The sequence below is a fragment of the Buteo buteo genome, chromosome 8, assembly GCF_964188355.1.
Source record: "Buteo buteo chromosome 8, bButBut1.hap1.1, whole genome shotgun sequence".
Classification (NCBI taxonomy): domain Eukaryota; kingdom Metazoa; phylum Chordata; class Aves; order Accipitriformes; family Accipitridae; genus Buteo; species Buteo buteo.
In genome coordinates, this window is record NC_134178.1 from 5641270 (window position 1) to 5658517 (window position 17248).

General features: G+C 41.2%; 1 protein-coding gene across 18 annotated transcripts in view; it reads right to left on the reverse strand.

Moving 5' to 3' along the window:
* Nucleotides 1–17248, reverse strand: part of DMD (dystrophin) — a 1298312-nt gene that overhangs the window by 5069 nt on the left and 1275995 nt on the right. For 12 of the 18 annotated variants that reach the window (XM_075033523.1, XM_075033524.1, XM_075033521.1 and 9 more), the window contains 3 exons: nucleotides 16618–16861; nucleotides 16142–16265; nucleotides 12003–12095 (listed from right to left, as the gene is read on the reverse strand). In XM_075033523.1, the coding sequence (XP_074889624.1) occupies nucleotides 12003–12095; nucleotides 16142–16265; nucleotides 16618–16861 (461 nt within the window). Of the gene's footprint in view, nucleotides 1–3756; nucleotides 3789–12002; nucleotides 12096–16141; nucleotides 16266–16617; nucleotides 16862–17248 lie in introns of all 18 variants that reach the window. The other 6 variants (XM_075033522.1, XM_075033517.1, XM_075033529.1 and 3 more) reach the window with 2 other exon arrangements.

The window sequence follows — 17248 nt, forward strand, 5'->3', positions numbered from 1 at the left end:
TGACATGGCTCAGGTACATCTGTAGCGTGTGCTATCAAGGGGTTATCGGAATAATCCTGGTATAACCAGAGTGACCTGCAGCATCCCCACAAACATCCTGACCCTGCAAACTACTTTCAAGAAATCTCTAGGCTTTAAATACTCTTCTTCTTCCTCACCTGCAGCAACCTACAGACACAAGACGGGGTGGTGGTGAGAGTCGTAACTGGCTAGGCAGCTGCTGCCTGCGGGATCACAGCGTCTCATTCAGATTCATTGCGATCTGCTGTTTCTAGAAACAACGATGAGGCTGCAGGGCTCTTCAGGGACTCCAACACCACTCGTTCCCAGCTCGGGGAGAGTGGTCACCTTTCCATGGACTTAGAGCAACTCAAACCGCTAAAGCCCATCTTCAGATAAAATCAGTATTTGTTAATAATATTTTGTTCTGTCAGATACAGAGCTGTAAGGGTAACAAAGGCAAGCTGGTTTTATAGAAAGGGGCTAGGTCTAGAAAGAATAACTTCAAACAAAAATATAAAAAGAAGTCTTTCAGAAGTATGCCACCATAGGTACAAACTGCTAAATTGTTCAGGCAACTAAACATGGGCCAAGACGACCTTATGCATCCAGGGATCCCTAGGTATTCTTTGAATACATAAAAATTACAGGAATGTCTGCTAGTCTTTTTTTCTTTTCTCTGTTAATTGCTGCCTTATTTTTGAAATAACCATGCTTCAAATCCGATCTCCCTCCACAAAAGCTGCACAGGGGCATGCTGGGGTGATTAAGGAGATAGTCCCTCTCGCCCACATCATCCACACTACCTCTCTAGCACAGGTCTTAAATTTCCTCGGCAGAAAAACAGAACAATCATGTTGTCTCCTCCTGAGCCACCTGAGTTTACAGCTCAGAGAGTGACCATAAACCACTGCTGATTGCAGTTTATGTTAATAGCTGGACTGTAAAGTGCCAACAGCCTGGGGACTGCAGTCTCTGGGACAGTCAAGGGATGGGAGGATGGGCCAGAAGAGCGGGCAATATAGCTGTGCTCCAGCCACTCAACTGGAGAACCCTCAGCGGGGGGTCACTGCACAGCCAGCACGCTTTTTTGCCTCTTTTGCACATCCGAGTAACACCTAGGTCAATCAAGACTGCAAATAGCTGAGGACAATGTACGCAATAATTTCCTGGTACCGTATGTGTAATGAATGCACCCTCTTCTATAATGCCTGTTACCTAAATAAGAGCTCAAATTCACTGTTTCTCTATAGCTCTGCTTCTTCTGCCGAATACTTGCTTACTTGCCCTCTCTAAGACTGAAACGTAGGACATCAACATTTTTATTTAAGAAGCAAATGAGAAAAATACTGTCCCAAAAGCAGTTATAAAAATATTAATCCTAGCTTTACACTCATTATGATTTGTATTTTTAATGTCATCAAAGAAGGCATCAATTCCCTTCTTTCTTTTTTTTTAAACTTTGAAGCCGAAAAAATTTTCTCCATGCTTGAGGCACTGAAAGGTTGAAAGATGCTACCGTTTAAGGAAAAAAACTAGCTCACACTTTGAAATGCAGCAATAAAGCTCAAAATGGACATGGACAGTATTAAATTAGACTTATAAAATGGAGGGAATATTAACAGAGATGCATTTGCTTTGAAAGCAGAACATACCTATTTCTGCAGACACTAACTACATCACTTCTGGTCACATACAGAATAATGTGTTTCACATCTGCTGAATTTGCTGTAGAGGCTCTACTGGAACTTGGGCCCTTGGGTGAGGGCGCAGTAACTAAATACCAATCTTCTACTACACCTTGTCAAAGAAATAAATGTGGAGCACTCAGACTCAAAAGAGTCCATATAAAGTAAATTAAGAAACCCCAACACAATGCAGTGCCTTTTTTAGCAGCACAGATTTCTAACCCTTCCCTGACAAAAGAAAAATCCTTCCTGTTGGTGGCCTAGATTTTGATACCCTTATTCATATTGAGTAATGCCACAAAATCCATGGGATTACACATGAAGACAATACCTAATGTGAGTAATGGGACCAAAACGTGGCCGGGTGGGTTTAAAACTGCACGATCTGCCTTTGCACCAATGGATTCACACATAAAGCAAAAGCTGTTCTATACCTTAGCTCATACACTTCATAAGCAGGTGGAGAACTGCATTTTATATTCAGCTCTGCAATTTAACAAGCCCCCTCTGAAACCGTCAGCAAGCACAAATACAACTGGAAAGCTGTGAGTGATTCATGGAAGTCATTTTTTTTAGGGTTAAGCTGCTGGAGTCTGATCAGGTAGGACATGCTCATTTTTATAATTATTTTTTTTAATTAATTGTATCAAATATGCCCTCAGCAGCAGAAGCTTTTTCTGAATAAGATGCATAAATATGAATGAGGATAGCGGAAATCGACAACCTGTTTTGCTGAACTGAAGAACAATTCTCAGACTGTACGAGCCGAGAACATGCAGGGCTGAATAGGAAATAATTTCTGTAAAATTTCTGAACTGGTGCAATCTGTCAATGACATCCCAAGCACCCTTTTTTGATCCATACGAGAGAAACTGCCATTTGAGGACAGACTTAACCTGCACTGACGACCTTACACCTCAAAGTAGCTGGACCTGTGCCAGCTCCTCCCGCCAATGCAGAGAACCACCGTATTTCAAGGCACTGCATTAAAACAATTCCTGGCTTACCCAGGGTAGCCTGACAGTGACTGGGGGTTCCCAACAGCTCTGCTAAAATCCCCAGCGCAGTGTGATTCCATGAGCCCCCCCTCTCCGCACCAGCAGAAGTTTGCAAACCGGGTTACCCTTCAATTTCTGCCTCATCCACACTGAACGTCTTCTGCGCGGGAAAGGTCATTTCGCAGCTACTTGCAATTGCACTCAGGCAGTCTCTGAATATTTTATCTTTAATAATAATTTTCGCTAGGAATTCATCTTTCAAACATATCTGGTCGGCGAGTGAAGAGCAGCTTCACAGAGGAAAAATCAAGGCTCTCTGGAAATACTTTCAAAGGTGCTATGACAACACAGTGCAAAACATTTTCCTCCATCAACAAGCAGCGACGTACAAATTCTAAAATCTATTTTGCATCAAACCAACCATGTCCGAAGTGCACAGTGAAAACCATCGCCCATTTGCATTGCTGAACACAACACTGTGGAGCTGGTGAATGTTAGTAGCATTCTTCATTCTGCAATAGTATATCAGGAAATTAAAACACCTGAATCTCTTATACCTCTCAACTCTCACTGTTCTAAAGAAAAAGAAAAAAACTATTAAATAACTGGAGATGATGGTTGGTTTATTGGCACATATATGTAAATACAATTGTGAGTATGTAAGCAGCACAGCAAGAGACATGGGTCTCCCTGTTGTGCTTACACACAAGAGCAACAGAACAGAAGTCAATGACTGCAGCGTATTTGCTGACCACATTTATCATACAGAGGCTTAATTTCAATGTATTATTTTCTCCTCCCCATTCCTGAGTTTCCACCTCTGGGAGGATGTAAGAAAATGCAAATCCCTGAGCTGACACTGTCTCCACTGAAAGTTGAGAGGTACGCTACCGTTAGAGCACACATGGGGAATGCACTCAGCAAAATCAAACAAAACCCAAAGCAAAATAAAACCACCCCTGCCCTTCACCAAACCCAAGCAAACCCGTGCTGCCGTCACACGCATGCTGGGCACAGAAAGCAAGCTGTGACAAACAGAAGCCATGGCAGTGAGCCTGCATCTCACTAACCTCTCTCACTGGCTTTCCAGGGGCATTTCTTCCTTTAGGAACAGAGAGAGGAAGTGGAAGAAATATCAGAAAAGAAAGGAAAAAAACCACACGTGAATACGTATTTTATACTGTAAGAGACACTTCGATTTCCATTTAGGAGTTTAATATAAAGTAACCACATTTCTGCTTTATACAAAGACTGAAACTGCACTGAAATCCACTGATGATTCTTGATGTATTCAAGAACAGTTCTGTAATCTGCGGCTTGGTTTTAACCTAGCAAAAACACTGGAGAAAACTACTAAAACCAACTTACAGGCCTTTCAGTTGAGGGTAAAGATGGCAGAGAACATCTGAATTCACTTTCTGAGCATGCAAATTTCCTCAATTTGAGTACTTCTACTAATCAGTATTAGTGGTAAAATCATGTTTCCCCAAAGTCAAATTAATTCATCCAGATGCTTTACATTTTATTATGGCCTACATACTTATATACAGGTATACATTCATATATACACGTATGTGTACACACACACACACACACACACACACATATATTTTACACATGTAAAAGAGCTGTACACTGGAATATAACATGCTCACATTCAAGATAAATATATTCCAAAAGATGTTTCCAACAAGCTGATCTGCAAGCATGGTATAACTGAGGGGGCAGAGGGAGAAAGGGAGAAAAAAAAAATCAAATAAAAGGGAAAAAAAGGGAAAGTATCTCATAACTTTCAAGTTGTACTGCCCAAATAGAGGACTCATTAATGAGCTTAGCTGAAAAGATATTCCTGACGAGCCTTCATGGTAGCCCTACTTTGATCACACCGACCCTTCTCAAAAACTTAGCATAACGTATTTATTTTTAAAACCCAGAAAGCCAGGTTTCTGGTCAATCAACAGCAGAAACATCCCCTCACCCCCCTTCCCATCGCACAACCAGTGACGATAAGACACTCGCTGTCTCCAGAAGCAGCGTCCCACTGTCACATTACCGCCAGCACGGGTACTGCCAGACTTGCAGTCTTAGGTGAGAAAGTCACTGCAGGAGATGCTGTTCAAGAAAGAAGAAGATCTTTGCCCCAGAGCTGTTGTAAACAATGTAATTGTAAACGACATATGGGACAATGGGGAGAGAGACAGATATATACGGAAGAACACACCGGTCAGCATAACAGTAACCTAATTGCTGTCGAGTTTTTTTCTAGGTATGGCAGCCTGCGGGAGGAGGGAAGGAAGACAATAAATAGCTTTGCAGGTATTTTACGAGGAGCAGAACAAGGATCAGCAACAGAGCAAAGAGGAGCAGAGGTGGTAAAGGGGAGGAGGAGGAGAGGGCCGAGGAAGAGAATGGCATCGCTGACCACCGCAGGTCAGACCCACCGCTCAACTGCAAACTCCCGGCAATGGAAACGGCTGGGGCAACCTCTGAAGGGCCTGGGCAGCAAAGGTTATGATTTACACAACAGAGGAAGTTTCACTCCCTTCCTCCCCCTCTCCCCAACAGCATACTTACTATTAGAAATGATAATAATAGGTCTGAAGTCATGCTCTGCATGCGGGTTTTTATTCTGCTCCTAAGAATAAAGGTGCGCAGAGGCACCAGAGCGAGCCTGACGGCCAGGAGAGGTGTCCCTGCACTTCCACGGACCTCACCTGGCAGGTCTGCCTCACTCCCTAGGACTTACGTGAGTGCCTACGCAGCCTGCAACCTCCTCTGGCCCTGAATTCCCTAAAAAACGCCTCCCAGGAGGGAAGACGAGAACCTCTCACCGATATACATCATGTAACAGAAAATCCTTGAAAATGAAGATATAAAATCCATTGCATGCTTCGGTCTTCTTCTGAGGAAGAGCCCCAAGGTTTAAGTGAGTAGGTGGTCTACTTTTAAGAAACTGGAACCTGGTACAGCTGGGTGTGCAAGACTCCTGGGGCATGAATGAGATCCCATAGAAGACAGTTTAGCTTGGGTCAAGAGGAGAGAAGGAACTGCCTACATGTAAAATACTGGATCCTTTTGGAGGTCTTAAGAAATGCCTACCTGTCTGCACAAGCACCTGAAATTGCAGCTATACAGTGTCTAATTTAAATATCTACATGAGACAACTGGATTCTGCTTGAAAATGAATGTATTTAAAGGTAACTGGGATAGCTCTGCACCACACAAAACAGCTGGTGAGGAAAGTCTGTGGTGAGTAATCAGCCCTAAAATTTGTTAAATGCAACAAGAGTAGCACCACTACAGTAACAGCTAATTTCTTTTGGAGGAAGATTAAAAAGGGTTTAGTGGATTTTACTTTATTTTCTTCTTTGCATATGAATGAATGTGCGTCTCTAAGTTTTAAGGCAAGGACTATGGTTTGGCATAAATTGCAGAGGACAAAGGTTGCCTGTGTTGCCGCAGTTCTGAAAATCTATGTTCTATAAGGCATCAAAACACTGATACACGATCCATGGGTGCCTAATTATCTATTATTCCTGCTCAGATCAAGATTTCCTGCCCTTACAAAATAGAAGAGTCTTTCTTTTTCTTTTTTGGAAGTCTACATGACATTGTACCACAGGCAAAGGTACACAGAGAGTGATCAAATCAAACCTGAAAGCAGAGGCACTAATAAAAACTTCATGCATCTATGCAGATTCAGATCAAAGCAGAGAGCACGAAGCATCTACTGCACTGCCCCTCTCACTGAACTCAGGAGACAGGCTGCAGAGGGGAGAGATCTGGATCTGCAAACAGCTTTTTTTCTTAAAAAAATGTTCCTTGAAGTTTTTGTTATATTCATTAACATATTCTCAGTTTACATCAGGACTGAGCACTATAAATCATGAAAGATCCAGTCCTCCCCATCACTACCCCAGCAGAAATCTGCAAAGAAGCTCAGCCACTTCAGTACTCTTGTGCCACAGGGGAGTGATAAGGGATCTCACTCATCTCACTGATGTGGGATGTAGGACCATAGCACAGAGAAGGGGATACAGTGCAGAAGAGGCCAGGGTAGCTCAATTGGAAAAGTATTTCCAGAATACCCGACAGTATAATAACTCCAGGGTACTCTTCCACTGATTCAGTAAAGTCTGCAAAGAAAAGTCTGCGCCTTAAGATGTTTTTCTGTCAGAGTAAGAGAAACTGCATTATTTGCAGTACTGAAAGTTGCTAGTTCCACTCGGGACACGAGTCCCACTCATGACAGAGCCTAGCTGACGCAAGAGTGACAGGAGAGAATGTGTCTGGTGTGGTTTTATGTGACTGAGATAAAAATAAAATAAAACTTGTAAAAGATGGTGCTATTCTTAATGCCATTTATTTATTGCCGTGGGGTCTTGTAATTTCACTGCACAGGACAACATCTGTACTAAGCAATACTATGTTAAATCGTTACGGTGAGTACCTATCCCTCTCCAAATGTTTTCATGTGATGTCATGGCCTCTTGGCTCTTTTAAGCCATCACGGTCTCATTTCTAACCACTTCTTGGCTCCCACTTCCTCATTATCCACCAGCAAGGGCTCTGCATTGAAAACCTGGGAAGCTCTCTCACCAACTTCAGTCAGCTCAAGAACTTCTGCCCCTAAATTCCTCTCTGAGCTTCATTCATAGAAAGCATTTCCCACAAAACCATAACCGCAAATCAGCCTGGTCCACCGTGAGATCCACCTGAAGTGGTGCAACTTGTTTGTCCTCAGTGCTGCAGGAGAGATGAATATGGCTTTAAAAATACTGGCCTGCCAATCTTACTTTCTAACTGTGAACCAATTCCCTGGAGATTTAGTAGCTTGGGCACAAATACAGCGTGAAAATGTTTTCCTCTGTGGCCCATTATCAAGCAGGGTCAAATAAACCACTGAGGTGGTATTTAATGGCAGATTTCCACTAAATGTCAGACCTCTGGCTTTGACATCTGTTTTGAGTTAGCACAGCAGCTGTTTGAAGCAGCTGCAGCAGTTGTGAATTTGCTGGGAGCAGCAGAGTAAAAGAGGAATGGATGGGAAACCTTGTAGATTAAAAGGAAAGAAAAATTCCTTAAGGACAGCGATCATCAGGTATTGAGCAGAATTTCCCTCTCCAGAAATGAAACAGCTTTCAGCACCAACAGTCAGCTGTGCAAGGAGCATGGAGGTCCTCTGCTCCTTAGGAAATGCCACCAACTGCCAAAAGGTTAAACTGAAGAAACAAAAAAACCCCTACAAAAGGTATATAGTAACACCAGTTATTGCATCTATCTGCTTATGAAGGTCTATGATGTGATTTGTTTAACATATGCTTCTCTAAAATAGATTAAAAATCATTCTATGAAGCCTCGATACCCTTCTAAAAAGAACTGTATGCAGCAAAAGCTTGGAAAATTTCATAATCAAAATGAACCCATCTCCAGGTGAGGGACAATTAATTACTACTACATTTTACTGCCTTGTTTCAAAAGTCCAAAATAAGAACTACTACTTGCTTTAGAAAACTATTTCCCAACCTGAGCAAATCTTACCCTTCAGATGCTATCGATGATATTCAGACTTAATATTTTGTTCTTAATTTGTACCCTGTGATGTGCGACTATACACCTGTGCATCCAAGCACAGAAATTCAGTCTTTTTCTCTCTTCACTGCTTATTCATCTCTGAACTTTTCTCATGAACCAAAGCCTTCAGAGTCCAGTTTGCTCTTGTCATATTGTTCTGCACTCCAAGTTGTCGTTATTCCAATGGCAATAGGATACCCAGAATAATGTCCCTGATTCAAAAGGCATATCACTCCCTATGGTGTGACATGCTGGAGCTGGACATTTAGCTTGAAACTTAACATGCTTATTTTTACAGGCCACAAAGGAAACCCACATTTAATGTCCTGCCAGTAACTTCCCAGGCCTTTTAATACATCCCTAGATTTCCTCAACTGATTCCATGTATAAATTTCAGCTTATTTGTATGGCTGTTTGTCCCTTCCTGGATTTCATTTTGTTATCCTCACTTTCAATCTAAGTAGGTTTTGATGACTGCCCTGTGTCCTCTGCAGCAATTCTGGAATTGCACGGTCTATGAATGTCGTAGCAGACTTCTCTTTCTACAGCAAGTATAAAGTATAGAAATAAACAAAGCTTCTAATACTAGTCAATCTTGGGCATTTAATCCATCTTCCTTCTAGTTTTAACTCCTAAAGATAGTATGCATCACATGTGGTGCCACTTTACCCAAGTAGTTTGAAATCACCTTTCAAATAATATTTCATAAGCTCCTGTATCACAACATGCTTCTGAATGCCAGACTGGGATGACCAAGTTTCTTGCATCTGACAATTTTTTAATTCTACTTAATAAGAATTAATATAAGACAACGTATTCTTTATAGATCTGCGCTCATCACTTGTTTGGGCTTCTTATTCTGTTTCCTGAATACCTACAAATAGCTTGAAATTCAATGCAACCTGTAATGCAACGAAATAAAATATTACTTGCACTACATCTGAATCCGTACACTATGCCATCTTCTCAGGCTGCTTTGCTAAACTGCTTTCACTCTTTTGCAATTACACTTTGATCTTTTATTACAGCCTGGAAACCTGAGATACAGATTTGCATCTCTCAACAGCAAAAAGGCCCCTGATTCAGTGGTTTGTTGAGACCAGACAGTGCTGCTTTCTTTTCTCCTTCCCACAGTCTTGTACATCCTAAGTCACGTCCCTGACACCCGTGGAATCTGACTGACCACAGCATCCTTCATCTCGCAGTGAAGGTCTACACAAGGCTGCGGCAAATTAGCTGTGGATGTAAGCTTTGTTTATGTGGGTATCAGTTGAATATCATTTAATCGTTAAAATGGGAGTAGAAGAAAACTCCAATAACTGAAGTTTGCATGAGATCTCAGCAAAATTGATGATGTCAGTAGCCTTCTATATCAAGCAGTGAATGGAAATCCATTTGCACTTGTTGTAGGACAAACTGTTTCTCACCGAGGCCCTGACCACTCCTGTACGCCAACCAAAAGCAATTACACAAACCTGGCATTCGTGCAAATGCATCAAAAGATACCTGAAGAACAGAGAAACCTAATCGAGGTCCTCATCTCTTTAGCCAAAACCTGGTACAATTCTCCAAAAAGTGAACGACTTTTTCTTCCAGCTGGACTAATCTTTTTGTGTAGCCAAAGAGAGAGGAAGAGGCAGATTCTGGCTCAGCCCGACATTGCCTTGGTCAGGCGCAGAAGATAAGTCCTGTGGGAAGCTTGACTCTGCCTGATGGCCTGTGTCTGCTCCTGGCTGCTGCACCAGAAGCTCCTCTCACGGCTTGGCTCGGAGGACAGAAGAAGACACGTGTCAAAGAAAGGCTGTGCCTCCACCTTACTGGCAGCCCTCCACGCAGCTGGAGAGTATTTTTGTCCTCTACGGCTGCTAGTCAGGCAGGAAAGTATATAAACTGCAATCTCTTTTGGGGATGCTTGTGATCACATACTACGCTTTTAACATAGTTACTGAATGCAGAAACAAAATACGGGAATACATTCTTTCTCTGTATTTAAATGACCACATTTTGCATCACCAGAAAGAAAATGTGAAGTTATAGCTTAACTTACGGAATTAAAATATTAACTGATGTTACCAATTTCACATCTTTTTTTTTTTTCCCACTAAACTTTATATTCTGTCAGTTTGATTCATGAAGCTTTGTACTTTTCACTAATAAAATAGAACTAAAGACCTTTTCTATTCTCAGTCAGTAGGGAGTGATATCTTAACAGACTGATCTCTACTTATTTCTACACAGGAAATGAACCACTGTATTTCTAATACCTCATTAACTGTTGTTTCATAAATTGGTCCTATTTTACTTAAAACTCAGCTTGTTTTTAAAAAGGAACACTGTTTGTCAGTGTCATCAGCTATGATCACAAATTACAGATACCGCATTCGGTGAATATATTAACACATGGGGTATTTACATCTAGACACATACGATTATGCAAGATCTCCTAAATACAACATATTTACACAAAAGATGGTCACTGATAAGAAAGCACTGTCTGTTGCAACCTTGTGTACACAGCAATTTTAAAGTCCATTTTAATCTACATACCAATATTTGAAAGATTTTTCATCTGTTGTCTTTCATAATTAATATCTAGGCAAAATGAGGGCTGGACATACACCTTTTTCATATAATGTTGAGGTGAAGATGAATGTAGTTAGCAATATACTGTACTAGATTTTCTTCAATAGTATCTTTCTAAAAGATTCCATCTTTTGATCTATAGCATGAGATCTTATGCAGTTTGTACTGCCTTCTGCTTTTCCACTGCTCACAGATGATGCCTAGTGAGAGATGACCTTGCTTTGAAATCAAAGGATGGAGAAAACTTGACCTCACTGAAAGTCGAGCGTGATGGTTAACGCATTTATCTGCCAAAGAAGAACCTCTGGGTGGTGTGTGAAACCTGTGCAAGGGACCCTGTGGTAAGTCTATGCCCCTCCTGAAATCCACTTAACAGGCTGTCAATAGACACCGGGACTTTCTTTTGCCAGGAGGCTTATGTCTGAGCCTTCTTTCACAGCAACAGGTAATATCCCAAACTTCCCATCTGCTACAAATCCAAGCCATTTTTCTTGGCAGCAGAGTATTTTCTCTGGGCTCAGAAAAGACCTTCTTAAGTGAAAAAAGGTTGAACAAATAAATCCCAGTAATACAAATGCTTATCTTTAGCAAACGACAGGAATGAGAAAAACAGAAACACTGAAAGAAACGCTGTGGCTGTACGCACCAGTGCAGCCTACGCTGCACAAACAAGCAGCCCACTTGTTTTTCCTCCATCACTCTGGATCCAAGTGCTACAAGGTCGAGAACTTCGACTCAGTACTTTAGTATTATTTCGAACCCGATTCTTCTTGGAGAAAGGTAAGGACAGAAGAAAAATGTGCTAAGACATGTATTAATAATAAATCAGCAAGGAGACTGACTGAAAAGGAGAGAAGGTGTGAGAAAAGGAACATGGCAAAAGGGAAGAGACGAAAATGCTCATGAAAAAAAGAGTCTCAGACGGACACTGTTTCATCCACGTATCTAGCAAGGGCTACCTGTGGAGGTAGCTTAAGGTAAAGGAGGAGCAGACTGCTTCTCCACTCTAAGTAAGACGGCCTTCTCTACAGCTATTGTTAAAACAAAACCAAAGAGCAGCAAAAAACCTGAAACCAAAACACAACCCCCTGACAACATCAAGGAACAGAAAGCACTTTTATCTTGTTCCCTCTCATGTGTCGCAGGCAGCAGCGCTTACCTCTGGAGCTGGGGAAGGAGTTGTTCAGCTGCTCCATCACTTCCTCCAAACCTGTGCTTGTGTCCTGGGGAGGGCTGAGCAACTCATCCTCGCCTGGAAAGCAAATCCACACCGCTGCATGAGAGCCAGTATAAAACCATTTGCTAACAGCTTGCTATTGCGTATGTCCTTCATGAAGGTAAGGCTGCTCACTTAAACACATTTTCTGCTTAGTATACAATCAAAATTTTAAAGGTGAATTTTGTTGACTATTAAGTTTCTCTTTTTAAGGATCTAAGCGAAATTAAAAAATGAATTTTAAACAATTAACACTGACTTTAATTTGTAAAAAGAGATTTAAGAAATAATCTACTCTGGTAAAAGAAGTGGGGTAAAATGTCTGCTAGAAACATTTAGTTCCATAAATGACACTCGTTGTTTCAGCTTCTCTTATTCTATTAATGGAAGAAGAAATTGCTGTTGTGAGTGCTGCTATTGAGCAGCTTTCTAATAGTGCTGGATTCATGTTAGCACTGCTTTGCCTGGCTGCGTAAATCAGTAGAAACCCAGATTCTCATCTGCATCAGTATTAATATTTCTGACAGTTTAATTGCATCAGATTGGTGCTCCAAGAACATTCAATTGTACTGTAAAAGGGTTTAGCAGCACTTTAATAAAGCGAAATACATTTCTCTCACTGAATAATTTCTATAACCTGATTATAGGGCAGCAGCTTAATGGGAAATTCAATACATTTTATTTTTACTGGGGTTTTTCGGTCATGGTTTCAGATAACTAAAATCCATATGTTGATTTTACTGTAGACACTAGCCTTCAATACAAATAAAGCATCTGAATAAAGAATGCATCTAAAGGATATGCTTTGAGTGAGATTGTCTTTTTTTACTAGATTTCTTTTATCCCTATTAAAACACAAGGGCAATTTTTGGCTGCTGTAATAACCATGAGAGGTACATCCTTATTTTGAAAATGACTTAATGACCCTTTATTCTAACACATCTTGCCCTACTCAAGTAATAAACTGCCGGATCTTCTGTTAGCATTTACATTCTTTAAACACTGAGGTGCTCCATGCTAGTGGAAAGCCTACTAAAAGAGATGCTCAAGGAACACTTCAGCACTGCATATATTTCCTATTACTAGGCTTAGTGTTGGCCTCACCTTTGGGCCAGGAGTTTCGAAGAGTTATGACTGGCCAAGAGTAATTTTTCCCACCGCAGTACAAGAAGTGGACTAAAATGTCTGCAAGAAGCACTTAATTCATGTAAGTGATGGTCTTCATATCAGCTTCTCTGATTCCATTAATGGTCTAAAAATAGCTGCTGAGACCGCTTGCAGTTTCTTCAGCTTTCAACTGGTGCTGGGTTCACACAAATCAACTCACACCACGAATTACTTTCGCATCAAGTGTTGCACCAACAGAGGTGCCTTAGCAGAAGTAATGTCCTTCCAGCCTCTGCTTGGATGTCAAAGTGAGAACTCAGAGCAAGACCTTGCCGCTTCTACGCAGGCTAAGGACCTTATCAGCATGCCTGCAGAAAGCCACCGGCCCTTAAAGATCGAAAGAAGGCGGCAGTGGTTCGGCTGTCCTGGCCGTGAAGAACTGAAGACAGGTACTGATTTCCAAATGTCTTGTTAAGTGCTGATATAAAGTGAACTATGCTGACCCTCAAGACTGCTGTATCTTTTATTTAAAATGTGTTATTTTTATTTTTTCTCATACGGATAATTTTTCTGAGCATTTCCTTGTAAATGACAAAACAAGACATCAGCCAAGCAACCCAACAAAAGACCTCAATTACCTCTCTTTACCCAAAACAGTCTTCCCCATTTGTGTTTCTACAAAAGGCTTGGAGAGCTCGGTGGGTCTCAAATATTGTGGTGGTACCTGAATGAATTAAAGTTCAGCAACAGCCTCTTGGCTCACACGCCTCAGAGAACCTCCTCTGCTGCTACATTACTGGGGGAGAAAGCCCAAAGATCAGGACTTTCCCGTTAGGACTCTATGAGAAGAAAAGCAGAACCTTTCCACTTGCCCAGGTGTATTTCAGGTTATCAAAGAATAAGCTCTTCTATTTGTAAATTAGATCTAAGTGGGTTGCTGATTTTACCAAACAGCTGGACAACACTGCTGGTGGAAAACCTTTTACAGTAATCTCTCCTTAAGAAAGCAGAGAGACAGAAGTGTCGTGGGTCTACATTCCAAGAAAAAAAACCTAAGGTCTCCTTTCAAAAAGAAAAACATATAAAAGCTACCACTACATTACCTCATTGCCCGAGAGACCTAGAGATCCTCAGTATTTTCTTGAAAATTATGACTCCCTTATTACTGGCCACACGCTTGCTGCATGGGAGCATTATTTACAACACCGCTCTGGCTCCCTTCACAATTCAAGAATATTTTAAGTCACGCTTCAGAAAACCCGCAGACTAGCAAGCAAAGCTTTCTGGTTTGAAAGGAGACTTGACAAACTGAATTAGTTGCAGTTTGTTAGCTCAGTTAGTAATTCTTTTTATAAGCTCCGCTCCATGCTGCCAACAGTGTTGCTTTGCTGAGTCTCAACACGATCATACTGATAACGATTCAGCTCACTGTCCTTCCACATATTGGCTCAATTGAACCAACAAAAAACCCCAATGTCTAAATATTTGCTTTAAAAAAGTTTTAGCAGTTTATATGATTATATGCATGTTAATTAATTCCAGTCTTACAAGTGAAATGGGAATAATTTTATATGGAGTCAAATGAAAAGAAGTACATTATTGTATTTTGTCCTACTAAAGGATAAAATATGAAACTACCAGACTTTTAATAAGATGGCTGAGAACCATTGTCTTCCTATCTTTTCTTGTGTATTTTAATTAACATATTTTATGTGATGAAATTCATGACATTTCTTCAGAAAGCCGATGCAAATTACTCCACCGATACATTTTGTCTACTCCATGTATGCCATACATAGCAAAATACTTACTCACTAGCGATACGATTAAAGAAATCTCCAAACGAAATTGCTGTTACCTGCAACTGTACTCTCACACCCAGGATTTAATTTAAGCATTCCTAAAGGTACAGCTCATTCCACTTTTTTTGTTGTAGGGCGTACAGAACCCATCTTGTTTGATATCGGCAGAGGCTGATGTTATTGCCTACGCTCGGGATGGAAGATAAAGCCCCCGAACAAACTGCATCTCCCACAACAATGGCACTTCAGACACAGCAGAATGTCCCCTCCCATTACGATTGCTCACTGTCATTGACTCTTTCACTAACCGCGGTGAAGAGAAAAGCTCTCACTTAAGCGTCTCACTCTCCTGCAAAGCCTCTCTCTAACACACACTAAATAAATTTCTGTGGAGGAAGCTGAATATTATCATCAGACTTCAAATACTCTCTTGTTGAAGTAATTTAAGGACATTTGCTTAAAGATGCTGCAATGGTTGATTGCTTTTTTACTAGCAGAAAATCCTTACTACTTGGTAATAAATACTTACTAATTATGTAACAGACAGAAAATTAGGAAAATGCTACGGACCAGTTACTAAAAGCACCAAAATAATAATTCCAGCCTCTAGCTAGAGAATATTATTACTTAACCTTACTCCACAACTCATATGATGTTCATTATCATATCTGATGTGATATTTAGAAAAGACACTAGATGAGCACTGCCTATGAGTGACAGCTCAATCCTACTGATTGAGCCACGACATATTAAAAATAAGATCACATCACTTAACATGGGGATGATTAATCATATATTTAATCTCTTAGACATAATTAATACTATGTACATTTAAATCAGCCATGTCGTGCTTAATAGCTGAAAGTCAGTTTGAATAAAATAGTTAGCTTTTTAGTGATACTTGTTTTCAGAAGTCAAGCTCTGGCTGAGCTTTCTGTTTAATGTAAAAATATCCGTGCTACTGTCTGCATCATGATCAAAAGCAAAAGCCTGAACCATAATGAAGATGTAAAGTGTAAGCAGCCAGATGACATTGAAGACCATTGCAAACATCTACTTCATTCTCATTTGAACTAAACAGGAGAGAAGACTATTTTTTGTCTTTAAGGATTTTTTTCCTGGAAGATGGGACTATAACTATTTTTTATGACAATCTGAACTTTGTTATCTTACCCATGGTTTCTGAAGTCTGACTGCCAACTACACGAAGAAGCATTGGCTGACTGCTGTCTGACCTCTGCAAAGAGGTAGAAGGAGATGATAGTGTTGTACCATTCACCTTGGCATCTGCCTGTGGCTGAAAATGGAAGAAAAAAAGACGAGATTGTTATTAACAGCTCAGTACAGTTGCACAAATCTTTATATCTCTGTATTTTTTATTTATTCCATGAATACACACAATTTTCTGTCTGTTTTTAAGTAAATATATCCATGCAAACAATGCATTTGAATTCTGAATAAAAAAAGGAAGACGACTAAGAACACCAAAACTGCTTTCACCTTCTCACTTGGAGCCTGTAGAAAAATCTAGTATTCTTCTCTGACTAGCCCCTACAGATATGATTTCTTGGTATGTTGTTGTTATTGATCACGCTTCACACCCTGTTTGGAAAATTACAGAGACCTAGAAGAAAGGCCTGAGGACTCACCTGCTCCAGCAGCTGCCTCAGCCTGTGCAGCTGTGACTCCAGCTGTTTGTTGTGATCCTCCAGAATCTGCATCCTGGCCTCCAGGCGGCCCTTGTGCTGGCGAAGCAGCTTGGCTTCTGCAATGAGCTCAGCATCCCGGGGGCTTTGTGGAGAAACTGGCATCATCTCTGGTGGGGATGGCAGTGGAGACAGTCCTTTGTGGTCATGCTGTTGCTTCAAGCGGTCATACTCTGCTTGCAAGTTTCTGTTGAGAAGTAACAAGGAGGTAAAAGCTTTATGAAGCCAAATAGGCTGATGCGGGCTATCCTCTGTGCAGGGCAGTGAGCAGGCACCCTCTCTCGTGTGCTGTGCTGTGTTTAACTACTGGGGGGGCAGAAGCTCACCTGCAGCACCTGCCTTTCATTCCGCTGAATCCACATGCGTGTAGGCTTGCACCTCGTGGGTTTGCACGGAGCTGATATTATAGGGATCTGTGACACAAGCATTGCCTAAAGGCTCTCTGCATCACCAGAATTCACAATCATTTCCCTCCCAGGGCACACCATGCAGAAGGCTGGCTGGGCTCCAGACACCCTGCCGAAGCCCGGGTACGGTCTGTCCTGGGCTCAGCCCTCCCTCGGCTTCCTGCGTT